General features: G+C 35.5%; 1 protein-coding gene across 2 annotated transcripts in view; it reads right to left on the bottom strand.

Annotated features, from left to right (window-relative positions):
* Positions 1-23,532, bottom strand: part of LOC6040743 (glutamate receptor 1) — a 293,386-nt gene extending 269,854 nt beyond the window's left edge. For both annotated transcript variants that reach the window (XM_038260942.1, XM_038260943.1), the window contains exon 1: positions 21,961-23,532. In XM_038260942.1, coding sequence (XP_038116870.1) covers positions 21,961-22,090 — 130 coding nt within the window. In that variant the 5' untranslated portion in view covers positions 22,091-23,532. The remainder of the gene's footprint in view (positions 1-21,960) is intronic.
* Between the last annotated feature and the right edge of the window lie 1,990 nt (positions 23,533-25,522).

Below are 25,522 nucleotides of genomic sequence, written 5' to 3'. Positions count from 1 at the left end.
TAAGGATCAACACTTTAAGAGTTTTGTAAAGAAATTGTAAACATTGGGGTAATCGATATATCTTATAAATTCAATGACTCGTATATGCAAAGTTGCATATGCGAGGCATAAGAACGCCGGTTTAACTGTATTTAAAAATTAGTTGCAACTTATTTTCGATGTTTTTTGTCAGCTTGAAATGTTTTTAGCAGGACAATTTGATTTGTTTTTATTAACATACAAAATGAGCATGTTGCGTTCCAAGTAGAAGATTGATATAATAATTAATAATGTTATAAAAACATAATTATTTTTGTTAAATACTGATAGTAAGCTTTCCAATCACATTAAAAATGATTCGAAAACATCATGGTATCTGAAAAAATGTCAACGCATATATATATAAAAAATGGGAATTAACCTGAATTATAAAACATGTTGAACAGTAAATATGTTCGTAAATAATATTAAATTTTTTGACAAACAATTTTGGGTCTATCGGAAATTTACGACTCCGGCTCCGACTCCGACTCCAGCTCATAAAATTTAGCCGACTCCGACTCCGACTCTGACTCCAGCTATTAGAGTTTTGACGACTCCGACTCCGAATCCGCCTCCAGGTCCCCAAAAAGACCCGACCCTACCGACTCCGGCTCCGAGTCCGACTCTGACTCTACAGCCCTGTTTATGACCACGCGTCTGACATCGACCGAATTGCTCAGCAAATGTTCATCATTTTCTGCAATATTTTGCGTTAGACCAAAATAGGACTTGAAATTTAATGGAATAATTTTAAAAATTCGTGGCGAAATCGAGCGATTGTCGCAAATTTAATTTAGCCCAACAAAGAAAAAAGAACAGTTTTGAGATCATACAAAATAAATGTATTTTTGCTTTAATGGTTTTTAAGAAACACATTGATTTTTTTGTTTTGTTCATAAGTTTAATTTGAGGCGTTTACTTGTATTCGTATCGAAGCTTATTTTTTTATTTTAAGGCCTACTGTTCTCTAACCCATTTTATTATACAAAACGGATGGATAAATAAAACATTTGCTGATCAATACAAGACTACCCATCATAAAAACGTGATAAAGTAAATTCACCGTTCAAAACAGAAATAATTGAAAAATGTTACTTTTCGATACTAGTGCTGAAAAGTTCAATTTTGCAACACCCATTACAGTGCTGAAAAGTAGAACTTTTCCGCACTGGTATTGAAGGGTATTAATTTTCCGTTCTGTTATCTTTGGTAGCGAAAAGTAGAGAGTTTTGTTTCTCCAGAAGGACAGAAAAAATTAACAGTTTCACATTGGAATTGCAAAAATATTTTCTTCATCCAAACGCTTCAGAAGAAAAAGAAAACAAATTCACATTTGTCAACGGTACTTTATGTGTTGTTGATTATTTAGGAGAATAGAAATCATACAACAAATATGGATATTGTTGAGTATGTTTATTTGAGCATTTTTTCAAACACTTTTGCTAAAACAACTAGCTACAGGTAAATCACAGCACCAAAATAAGACTCTTTTACCCTATAGCGTCTTCTTCGCGCAGCCTTTCTGCAACCTTTTCGCCAGCATAAACAAAACAATCCTTTTTAACATTTTTATCACACTGCTAAAAGAGTGAACCCTACATTGCGAAAGGACTACGGGAAAATGAAGCAAAAATCCCTCCCCAGTCGAGGTGTTCTGGCAACAGGAGATTAAGCCCCGGCTAGGTCACTAAAAAATGTTCCTAAAGATGGCAGCACCAGGATTTTTTTCTCGCAACACGGAAATGGCAATTGTCGGAGCAAAAAGTTGAAAAGAAAATCTCATCCTTTTTTTCTCGCAACTCTGGTCGCGTCATTGTCGGCACTGAACTTTAACAAAGTTGTCCTCATTTTCCGACGGCAGGCCGTTTGTTCTGTCTTCTTTTTCGATTTTTTTATTTAATTTTTTCTCCTCGTTAAGGTTGTGCAGCAGAAGTAAACGTGCTGCATTTTGCTGTAGATTTCTGACAGTTTGACTGCATCATTTAAAGATGTTTAATCCTGCTTTAAATTGTACAAGATGATTTCCCCTTCTCAACGTCTTAAATCCCCCCACTTTCGTAAAGTTAATCCTAACGAGATCCCGATTTACGGTTATGCCACCGTATGCCAAGTAACCAAATTAGTTGCAAATAAATTTCCATTACAAAAGAGCCGACAAATTTTCATTGCCAACCCCTCCAGGCATGACCCCGACGCCACGGTGACACGGAGGAAAATTTATCGATTTTCCCACTTTTTTTGGTTTGGTTTGCGGCGTTCCAACCGTCCCAGAAGGGAACAAATTCGCACCTTCGCAACTCACCTGACTGTGGGTGGTCCAGGAAACTTACAACAATGACAGGAAAATGGAGGGAACCAAAAAAAAAAGAAAAGCGGAAAACAATTTTCCGCTCGCGCAATTGCCTCCGCTAAATTATCCCAAGGTAAAATGTAATGTGATTCTGAAGCGAATTAAACGGGGCGGGGGTCCCACTTTGGCGCGTGGTTTACCTTTTGATTGTGGAGAATGGAATTTCCCACCACCCACCGGGGTGGATGAAAATATGCCCATTGCTGGGAGTCGCTTGCCAGCCGGGGTCGGTTTTTCGGTCGTTGTTTCCCCATCAACATTACTTCATTTACCCGCGTTGAAAAGGAGTGGGATTGGGATGAGATTAACAATTATAATTTTTGCTCAATTGAAGGTGACCGCTGAAGCAGGATTTAATGAAATTTGAATATTAACAAAAAACAGACAAAAAAAAACAATAACAAACACGCTTTGTTTGGTTGACCATTGCCAAGGTCTCGAGTTATAATTACAAATGTTAACGGAAGTCGGGCATGCACGTTTGTCAAATGCGTTCTGACCTGAAATCCCTTTGGCAAGTTGTCGCACCTGCATCAATTTTTATGCTGTGTCAAGATAGCACGACAAGATTGGAACTTCTTTCATATGAAAAGTAACAAAAATGCACGGAGTTTTTTCGGTTTTTATTAAATATTTCAGGATTAAAATCAAATTTTGGGGATCTGTGAAGGTCAAAAATGCACGTATGACAAGTTAGCGCGACAGCGACGATTTGAGCAGGACTTAAGTTATTTAAATAATTAACTTAAATATTGCTGTATCTCGAAGCCGTTATCAAAAAGTGGTCAAAGACAAAATTTTAGGAAAATGGACGGACTTTAAAAAAAATCACTGTTAAAAATACACGAGAATGAGATTTTTATTTATTTTTTATTTAAAAATTGGTATTTGAGGGTGTTTTACAACATTCTTTGTTTCTTTGCCTAAGATGTTGAAAAAAAAACTTCACAAAAAATGCAGGATGGTATGTCTCTCCTAAAAAAATAATAATAAAAATCATTTATAATAACAGTTTTTAAATGTGGTCGAAAAGTTTATGTTTTTAAAAGTAGTTAGCGGTTACGATTTTCCAGACAATTTTATATAAAAGTCTCCATATTGACCATTGCCCTGAGTCCAATCCTTGTGAAGATTCAGTTGTCAAAAAAAGATGTTGAAAAATCAGGGGATTTGGAATTTTTGTGGACTTCTATATGACAAACTCAATTTTTCAGTCGCTTTTATATTTTTACCGGAAATCTTGTCAAATTTCCTACAAGTTGTTCATAAAAACTAATTTCGATTTAAATCTGAATTCTAATATTCCTAATCTTCTTTCACACATGAGCAGTTTTTGAAAAGATGTAAGAGACAAAGTTAAACAAATTTCTGAAATTGGACTAACACATTCAATTATTGCTTAAAATTAATATATGCTTGTAGCTGTTTTTTTTTTTCAGGTCGATAATACTGTTATTAATTACACATTAAAAAAAAATAAAAATTATTTTTTTGTCATATATTTGATTGTTAGTCCATTCTTCAAAACTTGAGGAGAATAATAAAAATGTTTAAGAAGAGAAGACTAAACCTGAACCAAATTTTCATGAGCATTATGCTTTGTGTCACATTTTTTATGAGTTTTTATCATTTTTTCTAACTTTTTCAAGTTTTTTTTTTCTTAAATATTTTATTTATTTCATTTCATTTCATTTATTTAGATGTTTAAGCATTACTTGTGTGAAGATATTATCCTAAGCTGTGATGTGGGCTACATTTCAACAGTTTATCAATTGTGAATAGAGTTTGCGGGTGTATAAATATTTTATTTTTTAATATAAGTGTTATCAAAGACACTTTACTTTATTTTATTAAGATCTTTACAAATGCAAGCATATTTTTCAACTATATTCTTTCAAATCGATTTTTTTGTCACGGTTTGTTGGGTTGTTTTTTTTTCATGAGTTTTTTTTTTTATTTTTTTATTTATATTTTTCTTAAAAATGAAATGTTTGTCTCAGCTTTAAATGAATTTCCGTATTCTTCGAAAATTGAGTACGTAAATAGAAGTTATTTTGTAAAAATGCCTAGTCTCAAAAAAAATTGATACTTTTTTTATGCTTCAAAAAAATTTCATGAATATTTCTGCTTGTTTTCCCATTCTTCAAAACTAACTTTTAAATGTAATCAGTCTTATGAATGGTATTTGATGTTTTTTTTAAATTTATTTATATTTTTTAAAAATTGCTTTTTTTTATCAAAATAACTAAATATTGCTAAACTACCCCCTTAGACTTTTATTTTATTTTCTTATGTGTTTTAGTTAACATTAAACTCGAGTTTTGAACTTTAGGGCATGATGGACTTTTTTACTAGGTTGAGCCGTCTTAAAGGTTTTTCAAAGTACGAGTCGAAGGGGGAGGGGCAAAACATAAAAAAATAAAAATAAATTAACTTGCCATGACTTTCACATTTTAATTCACAAAGATGTTTTGAATTGCATTATTCAACATTGAAGTTGCTTAACAATCATTCGTTTTCAAAAAATCCTTTTGCAAAAAAAAGAATCGAAAAAACGTTTCGCGTGACAGAACATTATTTTTTTTAAACATCAAAATATTTTCGAATCTACTGAAAATGATAATAAATGCAGAAAAAATAATTTTAAATAAATTGCATGAATTCAATGAAATTTTGAAAAAAAAAATAAAAAAATATAAATATTAAAATAACATGCCATAGTTTCAACATTTGCATGGAAAAAGTGTTTTAAAATGTATTTTACACTAGTTCAGTTGTTTTGCAATAAAAGTTTTCAAAAAATGTAAAATTTGAAGAAAACAAAAATTTTTGCGAAAAAAAAACTTGATCGATAGTAGACATCGAAAATTTTCAAAAATTCAATAGATTTTTAAATCAACCCAAACATGCTAAAAATGATTCTAAACGCAGGGGAATTGAATTGATTTGCATTGATTTTAACTAATTGCACTTAAATTTTCATAAAAATATTGAAGTTTTTCGAAAAAATATTTTTTTGCCCCTTGATTTTTCGGGCCAACATTAAAGGGGGGGGGGGGACAAAAACTTTAAATAAAATTCGTACCAGCCTTAACCCTTGAAAAAAATTTCAATGGCCTGAATGAATCATTCAATGTAAAGTATCAAATATTCGTCCTTAAAAGCATCAAAATAGTAGTTTATGCAACAAGTTGCAAAAAGAGGATTATTTCAGCACGAGTCGTACATTTATCCAACGAGGTTCACCGAGTTGGATAAATACGAAGAGTGCTGAAAAAATCAAGTTTTGCAACGAGTTCCATACAACATTTTTTGCAATTTCTAAAAACACACACGGAGTGAAATTTTATGTCAAATTTTCATGTATTTTGTCAATAAATCGTTATAGTCAAAAAAATGTTCAAAAGTGTTACTTTTCGAAACAAGTGCTGAAAAGTTCAACTTTTGAACATCCATTTGAGTGCTGAAAAGTAGAACTTTTCAGCATTTATTTAGAAAAGTGTTGCTATTCGATTCTGTTATTTTTGGTACAGAAAAGAAGGCTTCGTCGTTCAAGAATGAATGACAGGAAAAGCAAATAGTTTCACGACGGAATTGCAAAAAATATTATTTTTGCTTCTTTTTCCAACTTGTTGCATAAACTACTATTTAAAATGCACAATTGTTTTTGATTAAATAAGTACTTTGGTGCTTGATCCAACCTTGCAAAAAATTATAATAGCGAAAAATTTTTTTAGGTGATTCTCATTCGGCTGGCAATCTTCAAACGATGATACTTAATGGAAACTGTTGGTCCGATTTTTATCTTAAAAAGCGTATCTCGTTTATATTTTTCACAAACCCACTGCAGAAAAAAAGATTTTTGAATCACATTTCCGAAGAGCCAGAAAAAAACGATTTAGGTCGAAAAATTTCGAAAATTCCAAGAGAGTGAATTTAGTCAAAATCGAGTTTTTGTGATAGATTACACCACATCGATCAGAAAAACTCTTCTCTATCTATAGATTTTCGAATACTTGCATTGCACTTTTCTATGGCCAGCTCACAAATTGGTATGAAGAAAACAATTTTTCGTTTTTTTTTAAATTTTTTATTAATAAGTTATTCATAATTTTGTGGATTAAAAACCCTGAAAAGACACCATGAAAAGCGCTTTTCTTTCACGTACACACACTTGGAGGGGTAGGGGGTCCCTAACTGTGCCATTTTCCGTCCGTTGTCGTACTGAGTATTATTAGTTATTACGCTGCACGACCGGCCCAGCACGTACGCAGCGGAAACCGGCATCTTACACAATTTCGTCGTCAACTCCCCCCAACTCAGCTGGAACATTTGTCACAATTTGTTCGTTTCCTGACAAAGCCCCACCAGTTGGGGTTGCGTTGAAATTAAAAAAAAAAATCCATAAAATATTTCAAAAGATTCTTAAAAAATCGAAAATCTGCTTAAACATGCAGACGGCACAAGTTTCGGGGCAACATTGCAATGATTAACGAATAATCCACTTTTAATTTCCTCTTATCTCATCCAATTTGATTTCAACCATCCCGAAATATGCCGGCAGCCAACCCAGTAACCAAAAAAAGAATCGAAACATAAAATTTCCGACCGTGACAAAAAATACTTCTCTCTGCAATTGCGGATCCAATTAATGCATTTCTGCGGCCAATCGATTTCATCCCAGAAACGATTCGTGTGTGTGTGTGTGTTGCCTTCCGGTTTGGGTGTTTTATGCGTGAAATCCATTATCGTATTTAAAATCTGCTGCCCATTAAAAATAATTAAGCCTTCGCCGGGGTCGTGTTCTTCCTCTTCCACGCGTGGGGTGTGCGAAGTCAAATGTGTACGCTGTAGTCTATCGCAAACAAAAACAAAAAAAAAACCAAACTCAAAAAGCCAGCCAAATCAACCTTCCCATCTGTGGTGGGTAGAATTCTTGTTGGGAGGTGGGACAGATTACTGCTATTATTTCCGGCGATTTATTGCGAAAGTAAAACAGCTTAAAGCTGCCTTTCCGACACGCCACAAAACTTGCCGGCTTAACTGGGAGCTTTTGTTTGGGAAGACACGAAAAAAAACTGATTTTTATGTGTCAGGAAGGTACAGAGATCCTCTTGACAATTTTTTTTTTGATAACTTTCAACTTAGGCCGTTGCGAATATTTTTCAAAGTTTATGTCGCCCCCCCCTCCCTTCAAAATCGATTTAAAAATCAGGGTGCAATTTTTTTTTAAATCAAAAAAATCACCGCAAAATCTCTTCAATAATTGGATATTTTGAGAACAAATGATTGAAAACCAACTGGGCAGGTGTATAATAACACTTTTTTCATTCAAATGCTGAGACTGGTTTTTTATTTGGGTAATTCTCTACCAACTCACACGAAATCGGGAAAAGTTGCCCCGACCCCTCTTCGATTTGCGTGAAACTTTGTCCTAAGGGGTAACTTTTGTCCCTGATCACGAATCCGAGGTCCGTTTTTGATATCTCGTGACGGAGGGCGGTACGACCTTCCATTTTGAACATGCGAAAAAGAGGTGTTTTTCAATAATTTGCAGCCTGAAACGGTGATGAGATAGAAATTTGGTGTCAAAGGGACTTTTATGTAAAATTAGACGCCCGATTTGATGGCGTACTCAGAATTCCGAAAAAACGTATTTTTCATCGAAAAAAACACTAAAAAGTTTTAAAAATTCTCCCATTTTCCGTTACTCGACTGTAAAAATTTTGAAACATGTCATTTTATGGGAAATTTAATGTACTTTTCGAATCTACATTGTCCCAGAAGGGTCATTTTTCATTTAGAACAAAATTTTTCATTTTAAAATTTCGTGTTTTTCTAACTTTGCAGGGTTATTTTTAGAGTGTAACAATGTTCTACAAAGTTGTAGAGCAGACAATTACAAAAATTTGATATATAGACATAAGGGTTTGCTTATAAACATCACAAGTTATCGCGATTTTACGAAAAAAGTTTTGAAAAAGTTACTTTTGCGTTTCTCTTTGTTTCGTCGTCCGTGTCTGTCGCGGGTGACCATGAACGGCCATGATCGATGACGACCAACTTTTTTAAAACTTTTTTTCGTAAAATCGTGATAACTTGATGTTTATAAGCAAAACCCTTATGTATATATATTAAAATTTTTGTAATTGTCTGCTCTACAACTTTGTAGAACATTGTTACACTCTAAAAAATAACCCTGCAAAGTTAGAAAAACACGAAATTTTAAAATGAAAATTTTGTTCTAAATGAAAAATGACCCTTCTGGGACAATGTAGATTCGAAAAGTACATTAAATTTCCCATAAAATGACATGTTCCAAAATTTTTACAGTCGAGTAACGGAAAATGGGAGAATTTTAAAACTTTTTAGTGTTTTTTCGATGAAAATACGTTTTTCGGAATTCTGAGTACGCCATCAAATCGGGCGTCTAATTTTACATAAAAGTCCCTTTGACACCAAATTTCTATCTCATCACCGTTTCAGGCTGCAAATTATTGAAAAACACCTCTTTTTCGCATGTTCAAAAGGGGTCGTACCGCCCCTCCGTCACGAGATATCAAAAAACGGACCTCGGATTCGTGATCAGGGACAAAAGTTACCCCTTAGGACAAAGTTTCACGCAAATCGAAGAGGGGTCGGGGCAACTGCTGTGTGAGTTGGCGGAGAATTACCCATTTTATATTTTAAGCACAAGTCATTTGCAAATGAAATCCAAAATTTTTAAACCTTTTTTTATTTAAATTTTCGAGCATATCTGAATATCTTTTAAAAGAAAAATAAGCTTATTTTATAACTAAGATCTTTGAAGGTTTTTATAAAAACTTGGTTGAAAAATTTAATGATTATTGTTGAAATGAGAAGTTCCGCTGAATTGTGCAGGATCTGGATTGGTAAGTATACAAAATTTATTTATATTGTTCAAAACATGCGCAAATCCTTCAAAATAATTCATTTCAGAAGCATAATTTTTTCGAGTTTATTACATTTCATTAAACCACTTAATTTTTTATTAATTTTCAAATTCTTTCAAGTTTAGCAGTTAAGCAATTCATGAAACATTTGAAAAGGGAAAATTTCCTCAAACTTTTTGATTAACAGGTTATAATCTGTTTTTTTTCTATTTTTCTGTCAGTTATCGTCGGGACGATAACGCTAAGATTATCGGCGATAACTCAGTTTTAATATCTTCCATAAATTGAATAATTCTACAATATCAAGATAAATTTTCAATGCTTTCACTAAGATTATATTTTTGAAAATGTAGTAAGTTTCCAAGTATTATCATGTGTCCAAAACTGATCACAAATTACCGTATTTTTATGAAATTACAAAACTTTTCTTCATTTTACACAAATTAGAATTTGGTATGCTCTTTAAATTTATTAGAGTTTTTTTTTATGAAAATACCGCATTTTTTTAGAAATACTCATTTTTTAAAAATTTGCAATCTAAATATCAAACGAATTAAAATTTCATATGCTTTTTCAATCAATTAGAGTTTATTTTAAATAAGCAGTTTTTTTTTCAGTGTAGTTCATATCCATACCTACAACTTTGCCGAAGACACCAAATCGATAAAAAAATCCTTTAAACATTTTTTGTATGGACACCTGCCAAATTTGTATGGAAAATTATAAAAGCGAACTAATGATGCAAAATGGCTTCTGTGGGCATACCGAAGGCACCAAAAAAGTTTCAGGCGGATTAAAAAATACAAAAAACCTGAATGACCGAAATCTCAGAGAATTGCTCAAATACAAAAAAAACACAAATTACTGTATTTTTTTAAATACATAAATTTTCAAAACTTTTAATATAATATCAAACGAATTGAAATTTCATAAGCTTTTTCAATTTATTAGAGATTTATTGTTGAAAAATTCTAAAATTTTCACAAATTACCGTGTTTTTTTTTCGAAAATACTCAAATTTTCAAATTATGACTTCATGCAAACATTCAAATTGTGTATGCTTCATACAAAATTTTGCGTCGTTTGATACCTATATTGCAAATTTAAATAAAAAATAGTATTTTCGACAAAATACGGTATTTGTGAAAAATTTAGAGTTTTACAAAAAAAAATCTTATAAAGTGAAAAAGCAAATAAAAATCGCTATGTTTGTAGCCCATGTTGCAAATTTAAAAAAATGAGTTTTTTTTCTCAAAATACGGAATTTTGTGATATTTTTTTTATATTTGATCTAATAAGCTTATAAAAAGTGGAAAATCATACTACATTTCACTTCGTTTGATACTCATATTGCAAATTATTGAAATTTGAGTACTTTCAAAAAAGTACGGTATTTTGTGAAAAAAATATGTACTCATAATATTTTACTTTTAAACTTACTAGATTTTGAAAAAAAAATATTTTAAGTGAAAGCATTGAAAATTTAACACGATATGGATTAATTGAGTCGATTTAGAAAAATTAAAAAAATGAGTTATTGTCAATTATAATAAGATTATCCATTATAATTAGATTAAAATAAGATTATCACCGATGGAATAATCGAAATAACGATAACGATAGAAGAATCGTAATCGTTATCGAGCCTTGATAATTTTATCGTTAACAACCTTGATGTGAGCAATACTTTGGAAATGACATAAAATTGTATGATTGTGAAGCTTTTGCTAAAATTTTTTTTTGCGTATTCCCCCTCTTTTAAAATTTCGAGAAAATCGTTGTCTCGAACTTCTGTGCGTTGTTGCAACTTTTAACAGATAAATAGGATTGAAAAAGTTTTTTTTTTTCTTTTGAAATGAAAATTATGTGAATTTTCTGATATAAATCAAATCTTATTTAAAATAAGACTTTAAAAAAATAATATTTTAAAAATAATTTGGAGTTTGTGTCAAGCTTCCAATTGCTTTTATCGCGACCATTCTTAAATGAAAATTAGAGCGTCCAATTTCCCGTCCCGGGAACTAATTTCCTGGAAATTCCCGGGATTTCCCGGAAAAAATATTTCCCGTTTCCCGGGAAATTTGTAAATTTCCTGGGAATCCCCGAAATCAAGCAGAAGTATACATTTTCTTACCTTTTTGGCACCAATGTTTAGAAATTTTACAAAAAATAATAATTGGAGATTTGATTTTTTTTTATTTCCATTTACTCTTCATATTAACTTATCAGCTTGGCTGTAAATTTCATGCCAAGGTTTAATTCAGATAATATTTATTTCTGAAGCACTTGGAATATTGTTTGCTTATATGTTGAACAAAAAAACTTACGCTGTTATGGAATGAATATAAACTATTTTATTTTTGACAACCTTTTTCAATGTTTTTTTGTAATATCATTTGAAAATAAGATATTTACATCTTCCGGCCAAGATCAACATTGAGATTTGTTTGACTTTTTTTACATTGAACATGTTGGATGTAAATTGAACTGATATAATTAAATTTTTAAAAAAAGGTTTGTGTAAGAAGAATTTATTTCTAAGCATTCGAGAAATTACAGATTGAAGTTATAAATTTATGAAGCACGTGAGCTACCAAGGGTGGGTCATATATGAAAAAATATTTTTAAATTTCAACCACTTTTAAATGCTCAACATTATTTTAATCTAATTGATTTATTAGGCTGAATACCATATAACTAAAGTCATATCATAAAGCCATGAAAAAGCATTAAAAAACTACTTCTTATCAAATTTTCAAGTTAAGAAATAGTGTTTCAAGTTAGAAAGCGCTAGAAATTAGATTTAGAGACAAATTTAAAAGCAATTTTATGGTTGTGGAGCATAGATTTTCACTGTCCAAACACTTTGATTTAAAAAATCCTTCTCAACAAAAATACTAATAATATTTTTTTTCACTTGGGACGATTTGAAAGATTTCAAAATTAGAAAGTTCATATATTTTCTCAAAGTTGCATGATTTTTTACAAGCAGTCAAGCCCTTAATTCATCCTCACACTCATTTTGACCATTAAAGTTGCTGTTCTTTACAGTTTCGTTGCAAAAGATTTATCAGACACAAGATTAGAATAATTTTCGTTAAATTTCAAATTTCCCGGGAATTCCCGGGATTTCCCGGGAAATATGTTGAAAATTTCCCGTTTCCCGGGAATTTTGTAACCCCGGGAAATTGGACGCTCTAATGAAAATCAATGATGATTCTTGCATGTATTTGTTTTATTTTTTTTAATTAATATAATTTTTAAATAAATAATACAGTGACCCTATCATATTTTCAACTGGATGAATTTCTCGTATGTTTGGTAGGTTTATAATTGTGTGCTATTTACAAATTTTCACTATCGAAATATTTTTAAATTTTTTTTTATTGTGCCTATTATTCGCTTAAAATGGATTGAAGAACTGGAAAATTATCATCAGTTGCTGTTGGGTTTTGATTTTTTAGACAGTTTTTTTAGGTTAAATTAGGCCGTGGCAAATATTTTTCAAAGTTTATATCTGTAGTATTGTAGCTATTGTTAAATTTTAAATTTAAATGTGTTTTAATGTAATTTAAATGTAAATGACCACAAAAACATAGCGCTGATTTTGAAGACCATTCGAAAATTATTGGCTAACGTAGAAAATTTTGATTATCGGGCCTCATGTGACATGTATGTAAGGATTAAGTAAATAATTGTATCATAATCTTAAATCGCAAAAAAAAACCAGAAAAATATTAAAAACCTTACTAAACCTGCAAGAAAGGTCACAAACTTACCTTCAAACTGTTGAACCAAAGAAAACGGTACTTAGTTTGTATCTTTTTTTGCAGCACACCTCTCTTAGAAAGTGAAGTTCCTGAGATGTTATGACTTTGATTCTTTCCCCGTCTCGAAAAACTTCCACAAAATGTTTTCTCCCTACCAAAGCCAAAATACAAGCCAAACCAAAAGTTGAAATGGCTTTGCGTCACCTCCGGGGGAATCAATCTGCCGCCCGCCCTTCCTCCCCCGATGGAAACTTTATAAACTTTAAAGCCCACATCTGGCCGCGCGAAGAGTGATTTCGCGGGAAAATACGAGCTCATCCACCGTTCAGAGCTCGCCATTTAGGGCTGAGGAGCACCAAAAAAGCACTTCAAAGTTCTGATTCCCGGGACGGTGGCGGCGTTCGTTGGCCCGTGTGCGCCCGTCCCAAAGCTAAACAGAAAGCTCTCCCGAGCGTCGACGATCGTTCCGGGAAAGCATAACGAAGCGTACTAAATTTAATGAGACGCACTTTTTGCCGCGCGCCAGGTGATTCCCGGAACAGTAGCCGTCGTTGGTCCTTCTGGAAAGTCACTGGTGTGGGGGGCGGTAGGTAGTGCAAATCAACACTTTTGCACTGGCCTGGCCTCACACTTTTCACCGTAATGGAGGCTTTTAGTGTCAAGGTTAATCGATTCCCCCGTCCGGGAATTGGGCCAAAGTAGGGTGATATTGCGGGCGAGGACCCCGTTGTCAACAGGTAGGCAAGGGAAAAGATCATCCTAAAGTACGGATGTGTTGAACCGAGTTAAGTTCTGCAGAGATATGGTTTGGGGGTTTGCAAACAGATTCCAAGAATCTATGTTATGGGATGGTTCGTGGGAGTGAACACAGATGATGTCGATGTTGGCATTTGCAAGAGGAACGTGTTTTTCCTCTACAGATGTTTGTCTTCTTTGCGGGCATGTTTGTCATAGATTTTATCAAAACATTTGTGTTAGTTACCAGGACCGGATTGTGAAGCAGAAGCAATTGACAGTTGTTTTCTTTTGGCTATTTGCCCATAGATGAAGATTGCATTAATACGAATATTTTCAAAAAAAAAAACGTTTTTGTTTAATTTTTCATTGTTGCACAATGAATTCAAAACGTAAAAGAAAATGCATTGAATTTACCTTATAGATACGAAAAAACACATTTCACACAATCATCAGCTTATAAACAGCGATTCCCTGTCACAACAGCAGGATCGAAACCAAAAAAAGCTCCGATTTGGCTCAAATTTGGTATGGGAATTTCATGGCCAAAATAACAAGACTCGTATTTATTAGTTTGTCGATTAGGGTGTTCCTAGCCAGAAAAGGGTGATCCAAAAAAATGGACCAAATGAAAGTTTATTTGCTATTTGAAGGTTTTGAGAGAATACAGCTGAAAACATTTATTTTAAAAATTTAAGGAAGATTTTCGTGACACATCTATCAATGGTACCGTCAACTGGGGTAAATCAGAACTAGAGTCTGTGACAGCAGTTTTAAGAACAATTTAAAGCATCAAATTTGGAATACGATGCACTATTAATTTCTATTCTTTGTCTGTTCTGTCAGAAACTGATCATAAATATCCAAATATTGTGCTGTAACTAGGATAAAACAGCTATCCCGTTCCTCCAAGGTGACGGTATATTTTAATTAACAGGATTTTGGCAAAGGGTTTTATGAAAAAAAAATATATGATAATCCGATTTCGGAACATTAATCGAACTTTAAGTATCATGCTTTTCCGTAGAACTAGGTTCTCTGAACAATTTGCTGAAAAAGCATTGTACTTTAAACAATAACAAACACGTTTTGTTTGGCTGACCATTATGTACATTATACCGAAGTTTGGATAATGTTGGTTGCTGGAGTCCTGAGTTATAATTACAAATGATTACGGTGGTCTAACTTGTACGTGCGTCAAACGCGTTCTGACCTGAAATTCCTGTGGCCAGTTGTCGCACTTACATCAATTTTCAGGGAGCGACAAGATATTTCGACAAGATTTTTCTTGAAAAATAATGTTTTTTGCCTTCCTCACCTTACTGAGAAAAGGCTTAAAAATCACATAAAAATGAACTTCCAAATTCGACCTCGTAGACCCACCTTCACGTGTACCTATCGACTCAGAATCAAATTCTGAGCAAATGTCTGTGCGTGTGTATGTCTGTAAGTCCGTGCACCAACAAAACAAAGTGCTTTCGATTATCTCCAGACTGACTGAACCCATTCGGACCGTTCTGGTCTCTTTCGATTCGTCTTGGGGTCGCACAAGACTCTAGTTATATTATGAAGTTTTGTATAGTACTTCACAAGTTATGCTCAAAAACGATTTTGACAAAAGTCCGGAAGATTTTTAAAAGGTGGTTTTTTGTAAGAAAACCCGTCATGTAATACATTTTAGAAGGATATTTCAAAGACCTTTCAAACGAGTTCAAAAGATTGAACATCTGACGATCACCTATGCACCGTTAAATAGGATATCAAAAGACCCTTCCAACGCGCCCAAAAGATTGAAGACCTGATAACCCTATCAAAAGTTATGGACACTTAAGTGTTAATTTAACACTTATCAGAGGCTATATCTCAGATTTTTTGATGAAAATGTCCAAATCTATTGTCGTGTTGGTGTTGAAGATTGAAGATCTAACAACCCTTTCAAATGAAAAATATAACTATATCAATGTGAGGAAGGCTTCAATCACTTTAGGGTGGATTAGCTAACGTTTTTTTAATGAGTTTTTGCACCTTTTTGTTCTTTGAATTTTTATTTAAATTTAAATTTTTTGTATGGACAATTGTCCACGAAGGGAGGGGGGTTTGAGATTTCCAAAAAAATGTCCACGTGATTTGTGGATGGTCCCTAGAAAATGATGTTTGTTGATCTGAAATTAAAAATTTTTCACCATCAAGTTTGTTCAATTGATTTATCATAAATGATAAAAATTTTTTTATTGGATCAATTACATGTGGGTAATTCTCCGCCAACTCACACAGTAGTTGCCCCGAGCCCTCTTCGATTTGCATGAAACTTTGTCCTAAAGGGTAACTTTTGTCCCTAATCACGAATCCGAGGTCCGTTTTTTGATATCTCGTGACGGAGGGGCGGTACGACCCCTTCCATTTTTGAACATGTGAAAAAAGAGGTGTTTTTCAATAATTTGCAGCCTGAAACGGTGATGAGATAGAAATTTGGTGTCAAAGGGACTTTTGTGTAAAATTAGACGCCCGATTTGATGGCGGACTCAGAATTCCGAATAAACGTATTTTTCATCGAAAAAAACACTAAAAAAGTTTTAAAAATTCTCCCATTTTCCGTTACTCGACTGTAAAAAAATTTGGAACATGTCATTTTATGGGAAATTTAATGTACTTTTCGAATCTACATTATTCCAGAAGGGTAATTTTTTCATTTAGAACAAAATTTTTCATTTTAAAATTTCGTGTTTTTTCTAACTTTGCAGGGTTATTTTTTAGAGTGTAACAATGAAAAAACACGAAATTTTAAAATGAGAAATTTTGTTCTAAATGAAAAAATGACCCTACTGGGACAATGTAGATTCGAAAAGTACATTAAATTTCCCATAAAATGACATGTTCCAAAAAATTTTACAGTCGAGTAACGGAAAATGGGAGAATTTTTAAAACTTTTTTAGTGTTTTTTTCGATGAAAAATACGTTTATTCGGAATTCTGAGTCCGCCATCAAATCGGGCGTCTAATTTTACACAAAAGTCCCTTTGACACCTAATTTCTATCTCATCACCGTTTCAGGCTGCAAATTGTTGAAAAACACCTCTTTTTTCGCATGTTCAAAAATGGAAGGGGTCGTACCGCCCCTCCGTCACGAGATATCAAAAAACGGACCTCGGTTTCGTGATCAGGGACAAAAGTTAACCCCAAGGACAAAGTTTCACGCAAATCGAAGAGGGGTCGGGGCAACTTTTCCCGATTTCGTGTGAGTTGGTAGAGAATTACCCATGTAAATAAGCAAAAAAAAATAAAGGTTTGCATAAGCCTTCACTAGAATTATTTAAATCTATTTCCAGGGTATTAATATTAGATATAGCTATTTTAAGTAAGCATTTTCCTTCCGTGGCACCCATACGTGATCTTAACACTGCCTTCGCCAAATTTTTGCCTCATTTTGGTGAAGCCTCGTTAAACCGGTTCCGTGTGCATGACAACGAATGATTTTCAAAGATTTTGCCTTCCTCACCTTACTGAGGAAAGGCTATAAAATCACTCGAAAATTGAACTTTTCAATTAGACCTCCTAGACCCACCTTCACGTATACCTATCGACTCAGAACCAAATTCTGATGTTGATCAAAAAATATTCACTCGATTATCTCGAGACTGGCTGAACCGATTCTGTCTGTTTTGGCCTCATTCGATCCGTCTTGGGGTCCCATAAGTCGCTATTAAAAATTACAAAGTTTAGTTAAGTACTTCAAAAGTTATGCTAAAAAAAACAATTCTGACTTAAGTTAGGAAGATTATAAAAAGGGTGGTTTTTGTAAAAAAAAAACGTTACTTAATCCACCCTTGGGTGGTTGGCGCCTTCCTCACATTTAAAGGGTGCTATCTAAAATGCAAAAAGTGCGTAAATAACACTTAAGTGCTTATAACTTTTGATAGGGTTGTCAGATCTTCAATGTTTTGGACGCATTGGAAAGCTCTATCCAACGATAGGTCGCATAAGAGATCCGGACTACGTTTTCATCAACATATCTGAGATCCGGCCTCCAAAAAGCGTATAAATAACATTTAAGTGCTTAAAACTTTTGATAGATTTGTCAGATCTTCAATGTCTTGCGTTGGAAAAGTCTTTTAAATGCCTTTCTGAAAATGTATAGCATGACGGGTTTTCTTACAAAAACCACCCTTTTTACAATCTTCCGGACTTTTGCTAAAATCGTTTTTTTAGCATAACTTTTGAAGTACTTAACTAAACTGCATAATTTTTAATAGCGACTTATGGGACCTCAAGACGGCCAAAACGGACAAAATCGGTTCAGCCAATGTCGAGATAATCGAGTGACAATTTTTTGATCAACATCCCACCACACACACAGACATTTGCTCAGAATTTGATTCTGAGTCGATAGGTATACATGAAGGTGGGTCTAGGAAGTCTAATTGAGAAGTTCATTTTTCGAGTGATTTTATAGCCTTTCCTCAGTAAGGTGAGGAAGGCAAAAACCCATCGTGTTATACACTTTTAGAAAGGTGTTTGAAAGACCTTTCCAACGCGTCCAAGACATTGAAGATCTAACAACCCTATCAAAAGTTATAAGCACTTAAGTGCTATTTATGCACTTTATGTAGGCCGAATCTCAAATATTTTGATGAAAATGTTGTCCGGATCTCTCATGCGACCTATCGTTGGAATCTGATGGTATGAATATTTAGTCAAGTTGATAGAATACTGAAAAGTCCGCCCTTTTGTATCTATTTTGGATAGCACCCTTTTGTGAGGAAGGCAGTAACCACCCAAGGGTGGATTAAGTAACGTTTTTTAATAGCAGTTAGAAATATTTTTAATATAAATCGTCAGTTTTTGTTTTTGGTATTTTTTTAACAAAATTTGTGTAAGCAATCAGGATATAGAAAGAAAATAAATTAACTGTCTAGCAGAGACATGAAATTGCATTGGATGAGGAAAGCATAAAAAATATGAACGCTATTGAGATCATCGATAGTACTTCATCAAGCTTTCTACGAAAACTTCCTTAATTTAATCATTTCATGTAATAACAATTGTTCTATCATTGACACATTCCGCCGTGACGTTGCAACGCTTTGATTTTTCTTTTTTCAGTATTTCGGCTGTAACTCAAAAATTACATTGAAAAGGTACATATGTTATTACAGATTCGGAAAGTACATTAAATTTCCTATAAGAAACAATGTTGAAACATTATTTTAAGCGAATATTTTATTTTTGAGAGGGGGGTATGTAGCGTGACGTTGCAACGCGTGACTTTTTCTCAATTCTGACCCAATTCATGTTTCGCCATTAACTCTGCTCTGTTAAACGGCAAATTTGGAGTTCTTCTTACATTTTTAGTGTAAAATTGGCCAACAAATCGAATGCAATCATTAGTTTTTCGAAAAAATTAAACCTCGATTTTTGAAGACCGCTTACATTTCGTGACGTTGCAACGCTCTGTTTTTGAAAACAGGGTTTTTCGTTGCGTTGCAACGTCACGAAATAATAGTTTCAAAATAAATCATAGTTTTTGTTAGGCTGAACAACTGTAGGTTAAGATTTGATTATAAGACATTAATAGACAGTACAAGGACATGTGAATTGATTGGCCTGCCCATGTAAGACCCCCCCCCCCCCCTCCCCTATTCTGCTTTCATAGTTGCAGTACGATTTACGAAGTTTTCCAAAGGGTTTTCAAAATATTTTTTTTTATTATTCCATTATCACGAAGGAACCCCCCCCCCCTCTCCCGTCCTCTATCCATGTAACGGGACGTCCATGCATTACGTAACGGCGTAATATCAAGGGGGAGGGAGGAGGGTTCGAGGATTTATACAAAAAAAGTGAATCGGAAATGTATTTCCAGGGAGTGGAGAAGGTCTAAAAATATAAATGTTTTGTTACGTAATGCAAGAACGCTCCCTTAATATTTTAATGGTTTTGGGCAACTTACAAAACACGTGGAAGTTTTAGAAGGGAGGTGAGGAGCTTCATGTTTTCAGGAGGGCTTATTTTGAATTTATAAATAAAGTGCCCATATCGTTTGTTCATGGCCCCTAAGGGGTGATCTGCAAACAACGTAACTTATTTTGTTGACTTTTGTGCTTTTTTAATTAAATTTGAGGAAATAATATAACTGTTTAACTGCGCAACATAACATTTTTAATTGTGAACAACAAAACGTTGCATACAACCTATTTAAGTAAGGGTTTGTCCAAAAACAGAGTGACAAAAGTTTGTGAAAAAAAAAAAACAATCGAATCACGTGATTTTTATTGTTTAATGAATTTCACTGTAATTTGACTTACATAAGGGTGTGGGATAAAAAAAATCATTGCGTTGTATTAGAATGAACCCTCACGTAAATCAGTTTATAATAAAGGGGCCATCCAGTAACCACGTGATTACTTTTTTGAAAGTTTTAGAATTTTTCCCCCTTGTGAACATCGGTCTATTTTGATTTGTTCAACAAGTTTCATAAAATACTTTTTTTCGAGTTGCATCAAACTTAAATGACGGAATTTGTGAATGACCCATGTTCAATTCTTCTGTAAATAGGCTCGGAAACATTATATAACAAATATATAATATTTAGTACCCTTTTATCTTCAACAACCAACTACGCATACACCTTTTTTGCCATGTGACCAATATGATTTAAAATTTCGTGACGTTGCAACGCAAACTTAAACCTGTTGTAACTTTGGATCTAGACAACCAATTAAGTCGCTCTAGATTGCATTTGAAAGCTCTTTCCAAGTACAAAGAGCATCCGAAATATCAAAATGATTGAATGTTTAGTTTTTTGTTGACATAAACAAATGTCCCTTTTTCGTGACGTTGCAACGCAATAAAATGGTAAACTTACACTAGTTTGAAAAAATACTTTACTTAAGATAAACTGCAAACCCATGACATTTCCGTTTAGTACAACTAAAAACCTACAAAATGCAATCAAAATAATATTTTTTGTATTTTATTTCGCTGAAAACCAGGAGTTTTTAGAAAAATGTTTTAAAACGATGATTTTATCACGAATTGATGCATAACCTAACCAACTTGTACAAAATGATATTCAAATGATCAATTAATGAAAACCATGATTTTTGAAGCTTCAAGTAGTCTAGAATCGAGGAAAAATATCCAAATAGCTCATACACGCTTTTCAAAATTTCATCCTAAGGTGTACATTGCCGGAGAATGTGTCTATTTTACTTTGAGTTCAATCATTCTAATTAAAATTATAAGATTGTGATAAGATTACTTAAGCTATATAAAAAAAATTGAAAGACAATTGGAGCCTAACATTCGAAAAGGGCACATGACTTTTTAAAAAAATAGTGTATCCTTTTCATTCAAATGACAGTAACAAAGATTTTCCCGATTTTTCTACCATTTGGTGTTTTAAATAAATTAAGCAATACCAGTATTCAATGTTGCCGGTACCCGTGGTGTAGGGGTAAGCGTGGTTGCCTCTCACCCAGTCGGCCTGAGTTCGATCCCAGACGGTCCCGGACGAGATTTGTCTGATCACGCCTTCCGTCGGACGAGGAAGTCAATGTTGGCCCCGGTCTAACCTAGAGGTTAGGTCGTTTGGATGAAAATCGGGATTCTTGTCTGTTTAAATGGTATCAGCAACCCCACCAAATGTGGACTTGATCAGAAAATGTTGATTTTATGTTTGACCCTGATGTATTTTTTTTATAATTTCCTCAATCAATTACAAATGTATGGAAATCACAGAGATATGGCATGCGACTTTAAGCGAACTTCACTTGAGGGCACTATGGAGAATTTCCCATGTCCCCTTAAAAAGTGGAGCATCAAAAATCCGCGTCATCCAAATCTCATGCCAGATTCTCGCCATCGTTACAGCCAACCATTGCGGGCCACTCCCATCTCTACCGCGCACCAGGGACAATCAAATGGACTTGGACGATGATTGATGCTCCACTTTTTCAAGGGGATAAGAGAATATCTCCAAGTTTCTCGATTGCGTTGCGTTCCTCGTGGGAAAGTTTGTCCTAATTGTTTGCATTCAGCATCTAGTTGAAACAATCTTCCAGTTGGCTACTTTCACGATTCGCTTGTCAACACTTCTCAACTGCACCAAACTTTGAATTATTATGTTGCACGAAAGTTTCCAAAATTCCCAGAGTTATTCGCGACAAGACACTTACCTAATGGAAACTTTTCCGTGGGCATCGGCGGGTTGGAGGTGGCCGTGGTTCCACCGAGCACGGCCAGCAGGACGACGACTTTCCTAGTTAATTCCATGATTGTGCGCCCGGACGCGATTTTCCTCGACATTTTTTTTTCTGCTGTTGTTGTTGTGCCAAATTTTGCGGTGGAATTTTCCTGCACACCACAAAGGACACGCGCTTTTTATGATAATATTTTTTTTCAGAGCGCGACTCACTTTTTGTTTAGCTTAGACCACGAACCTCGAAATTTCCGCCGAAATTGTGTTGACTTTTTCTTCTTGGTTTCGTGTTTACTTGGGCGCGAGACAGCGCACCACAAAACGATGAAAACGACGACGACGACGACGACGAGGATAGGCTATTATGTATTAGACACACACTTACAATTTACCGACACACTCAGAGTGACACACACACACACACAAACAGACACTGATACTGGGGAGATATACTAGGAGGAGGGCGGTTTTCTGTTTGGGGGAGGGGTTGGTAAACTTTGGAGTTTCTCCCTTTGTCAAGAGACGATGAAATGCTATTTAGTATCTAATTTTACGGAAAATCACTTGAGTAAATCTTTTCGTTGGATCGTTTCGCGAGAGGAGCCGATTTTTCAATTGACAATCACTGACAGTGAAGTTTGTTGACATTGGATCAAATCAGCTGCTTCGGCTCAGGGCAGCATCCGACATCGCGGAATCGCAAGAAGACTGAGAAGTACCAATTTCTACTCTTTTATCAGCGCAATAAATTGCGCCATTTTCGTAATAAATTGGCCCGGCTGGTATGACACATCGATTTGAATATCAATGCCTTCCGATGTCACTCACTCCCCTCTCTGGAGCCACCACTTGGCGAACCATGGCTTCCCGAGAATCGTGCGACGTTATCTCTTCATTTCCATTCGTCGTCGGACTCCACTTCCTTGACGTTCCCGATGTTCTTCCGATACCAGGCGCGCAAAAAAGAGGAGGCTCACTCCTTCACGTCAAGGACTCTGCCACGTCCTGGCACATCCGGCTGTGGCTGAGCAAACTTGTACCTACTACTCTTCCCCAACCCTTCGGAAGACCCCTCACCCCGTCACGCCTTCCTAACCTCACTCTTCTATGTTTTCCCTCTCGCACTCTCACTCCGGTTGACTTTCCACCAGGCAGCAGAGTTGTTCTTTTTTTCCACGCGAGCAGAACCAAATCGAAAACCTTTCACTCACGAACTGTCACGGCACCGAGCGCTGACAATAAATCACAAACTCACTTCGGAATCGCACCTTCCCACCCGGAATTGGATTTTAAACTTTAATCAACCCCCTACCACGGCGGGGATCGAACCCGGAACGTCCGGCATCACAACAATTCCCGCTCCCGAGCGTTCGCGTTACTCCAAGGTCACGTCCAAACGCTCACTCCCCGTCCCAGCTTCCGGCACCGTAATCCGGATAATCCGTCCGCCCGTCGTTCTCGGAATCCCGGAGAAGAAATTCCGCGCGCGCCGTCCCGTCAACCAAAAATCCAACCGTTCGCGGCGGTTCACGCCCGTCACCGATGACGTCTGGTCCAGTACTAAAAAGGCTGCATCCGACGGCAGCGGGACCGACTCCCGAATCACGGCCAATCCTTTTCCAGCATCCAGCATCCGGCGCTCACAAGTGCTCTCACTCTCACGCGAGAGCGCGGACCCATCGACATCGAAGTATGCCGCGTCTCCACGGCGCGAATGCATCGGGGAGGTGGAACTCACGCTCGCCTCTCTCTGGGTGGTGGACTTCGGGTGGATGCAGTGAGAGAAAGAGCGCGGTGAGAAGAGAGTACAAGTTCGTGCCTTTTTTGACGGATGTTGATCGTCTCTTGGCAGTCGCCAAGGACGACGAATTAACTCGGGGTGGTGCATTACTGAAGGGATGCACCAGGCACGAACACAGATGGCAGCAGGGGGCAGAGCACCAATACATCTTTAAAGGGGGCAGGTGGTGGTGGTGGTCTTTAATTTTTATCGACGAATGCAGGTCAATAAATTTAATTATCGAGATAAAAGGCTGATTGAGACATAGTAGCGTATTTGTTGTGGCGAAGTGGGGTTGCGATGAATGAAGACATTTAATTATTCTGTAGAATGAGGAGTTATGACCTAAAGTGTTGCTTTTGAATGATGCATTCTTGACTGATTCATAATAATATTTTTTAATCTAACGATTTTTTTTTAGGCACCGCTCCTATTATATTAAGGTTAAGGCTATAAAGCAGTGAAAAATATGATCATAAGTCAAAATCTAACGGATATAATTGTCTGGAATTTTAAATTTTTCGATACTTTCAATTTTGTGCTTTTTTTCCTGCATTCCCGTTGTCTTAAGAAGCTGTTTTGGATCTTTTTTTTCTCCATAAAATTTTGCAGGCTATTCAAATGAGAAATTACATCTAATCTGTATATATGATATTAGAGTGTAACAAAAATGACTTTTTGGCGGGCATTCTAGGGTTTGTTCCGGTGGGCATACTAAGCCCAAATCCAAAATATGAGCTTGATTGGACGTAACAGGAGCTGGCGCTCTGCCCTTCAATTTTAAATGGGATTTAACCCGTAAAAAAATATTTTTTCAAAAATGTCACTTTTTGAGGCATTTTGGCCACCAATGCGTTTACCAAAAACATCACTGGCGTGTAGGCCAGATCCTCGCGCATCTTTTGGTTTATATAACATTGACATTTGGAGCACCCTGGAGCTCGGTACAGGCCTTCAAAGTTTGGCATTTTTTCGAAAAATTGGCCCCGGAAAAATCAAATGGCGTCTAGGGCGTCGCGAGGCGCGACGCATATCTTTTTTGCCGGGACCGATTTTTCGAAAAAATGCCAAACTTTGAAGGCCTGTACCGAGCTCCAGGGTGCTCCAAATGTCAATGTTATATAAACCAAAAGATGCGCGAGGATCTGGCCTACACGCCAGTGATGTTTTTGGTAAACGCATTGGTGGCCAAAATGCCTCAAAAAGTGACATTTTTGAAAAAATATTTTTTTACGGGTTAAATCCCATTTAAAATTGAAGGGCAGAGCGCCAGCTCCTGTTACGTCCAATCAAGCTCATATTTTGGATTTGGGCTTAGTATGCCCACCGGAACAAACCCTAGAATGCCCGCCAAAAAGTCATTTTTGTTACATCCTAATATGATGTGAAAGGATTTTGTTTATCGATTTGGTGTCTTCAGGGCCTTGTGGCGCGGTGGTTAGCGGCTTCGGCTGCCGATCCCTAAGTTGCTTTGGGGCGCGGATTCGATTCCCGCCTTATCCTCCTGGCCTTCTATCGGATGGGGAAGTAAAACGTTGGTCCATTTGCGTTAAAGAGGTTTTCGGTGACTCACCACACATAATCTTCGGACGCCTAAAAATGAGCAGAAACTTGCAATAGAGACCACAAAAGACCCGGGGGTCGTTAAAGTGGATTGCTTTGCTTTGTCTTCAGCAAAGCTTTTCAAAAAAATAGGTACGCAGACAAAACTTTTCACGTTTTTGTTATTTAGTAATTTTTTATAGTAACATAAGGGTAA

The sequence above is a fragment of the Culex quinquefasciatus genome, chromosome 3 (genome assembly GCF_015732765.1).
Source record: "Culex quinquefasciatus strain JHB chromosome 3, VPISU_Cqui_1.0_pri_paternal, whole genome shotgun sequence".
In the NCBI taxonomy this organism is placed as follows: domain Eukaryota; kingdom Metazoa; phylum Arthropoda; class Insecta; order Diptera; family Culicidae; genus Culex; species Culex quinquefasciatus.
The sequence above is the reverse complement of the archived record's forward strand: the minus strand, read 5'-3'. Positions and strand labels throughout refer to the sequence as shown.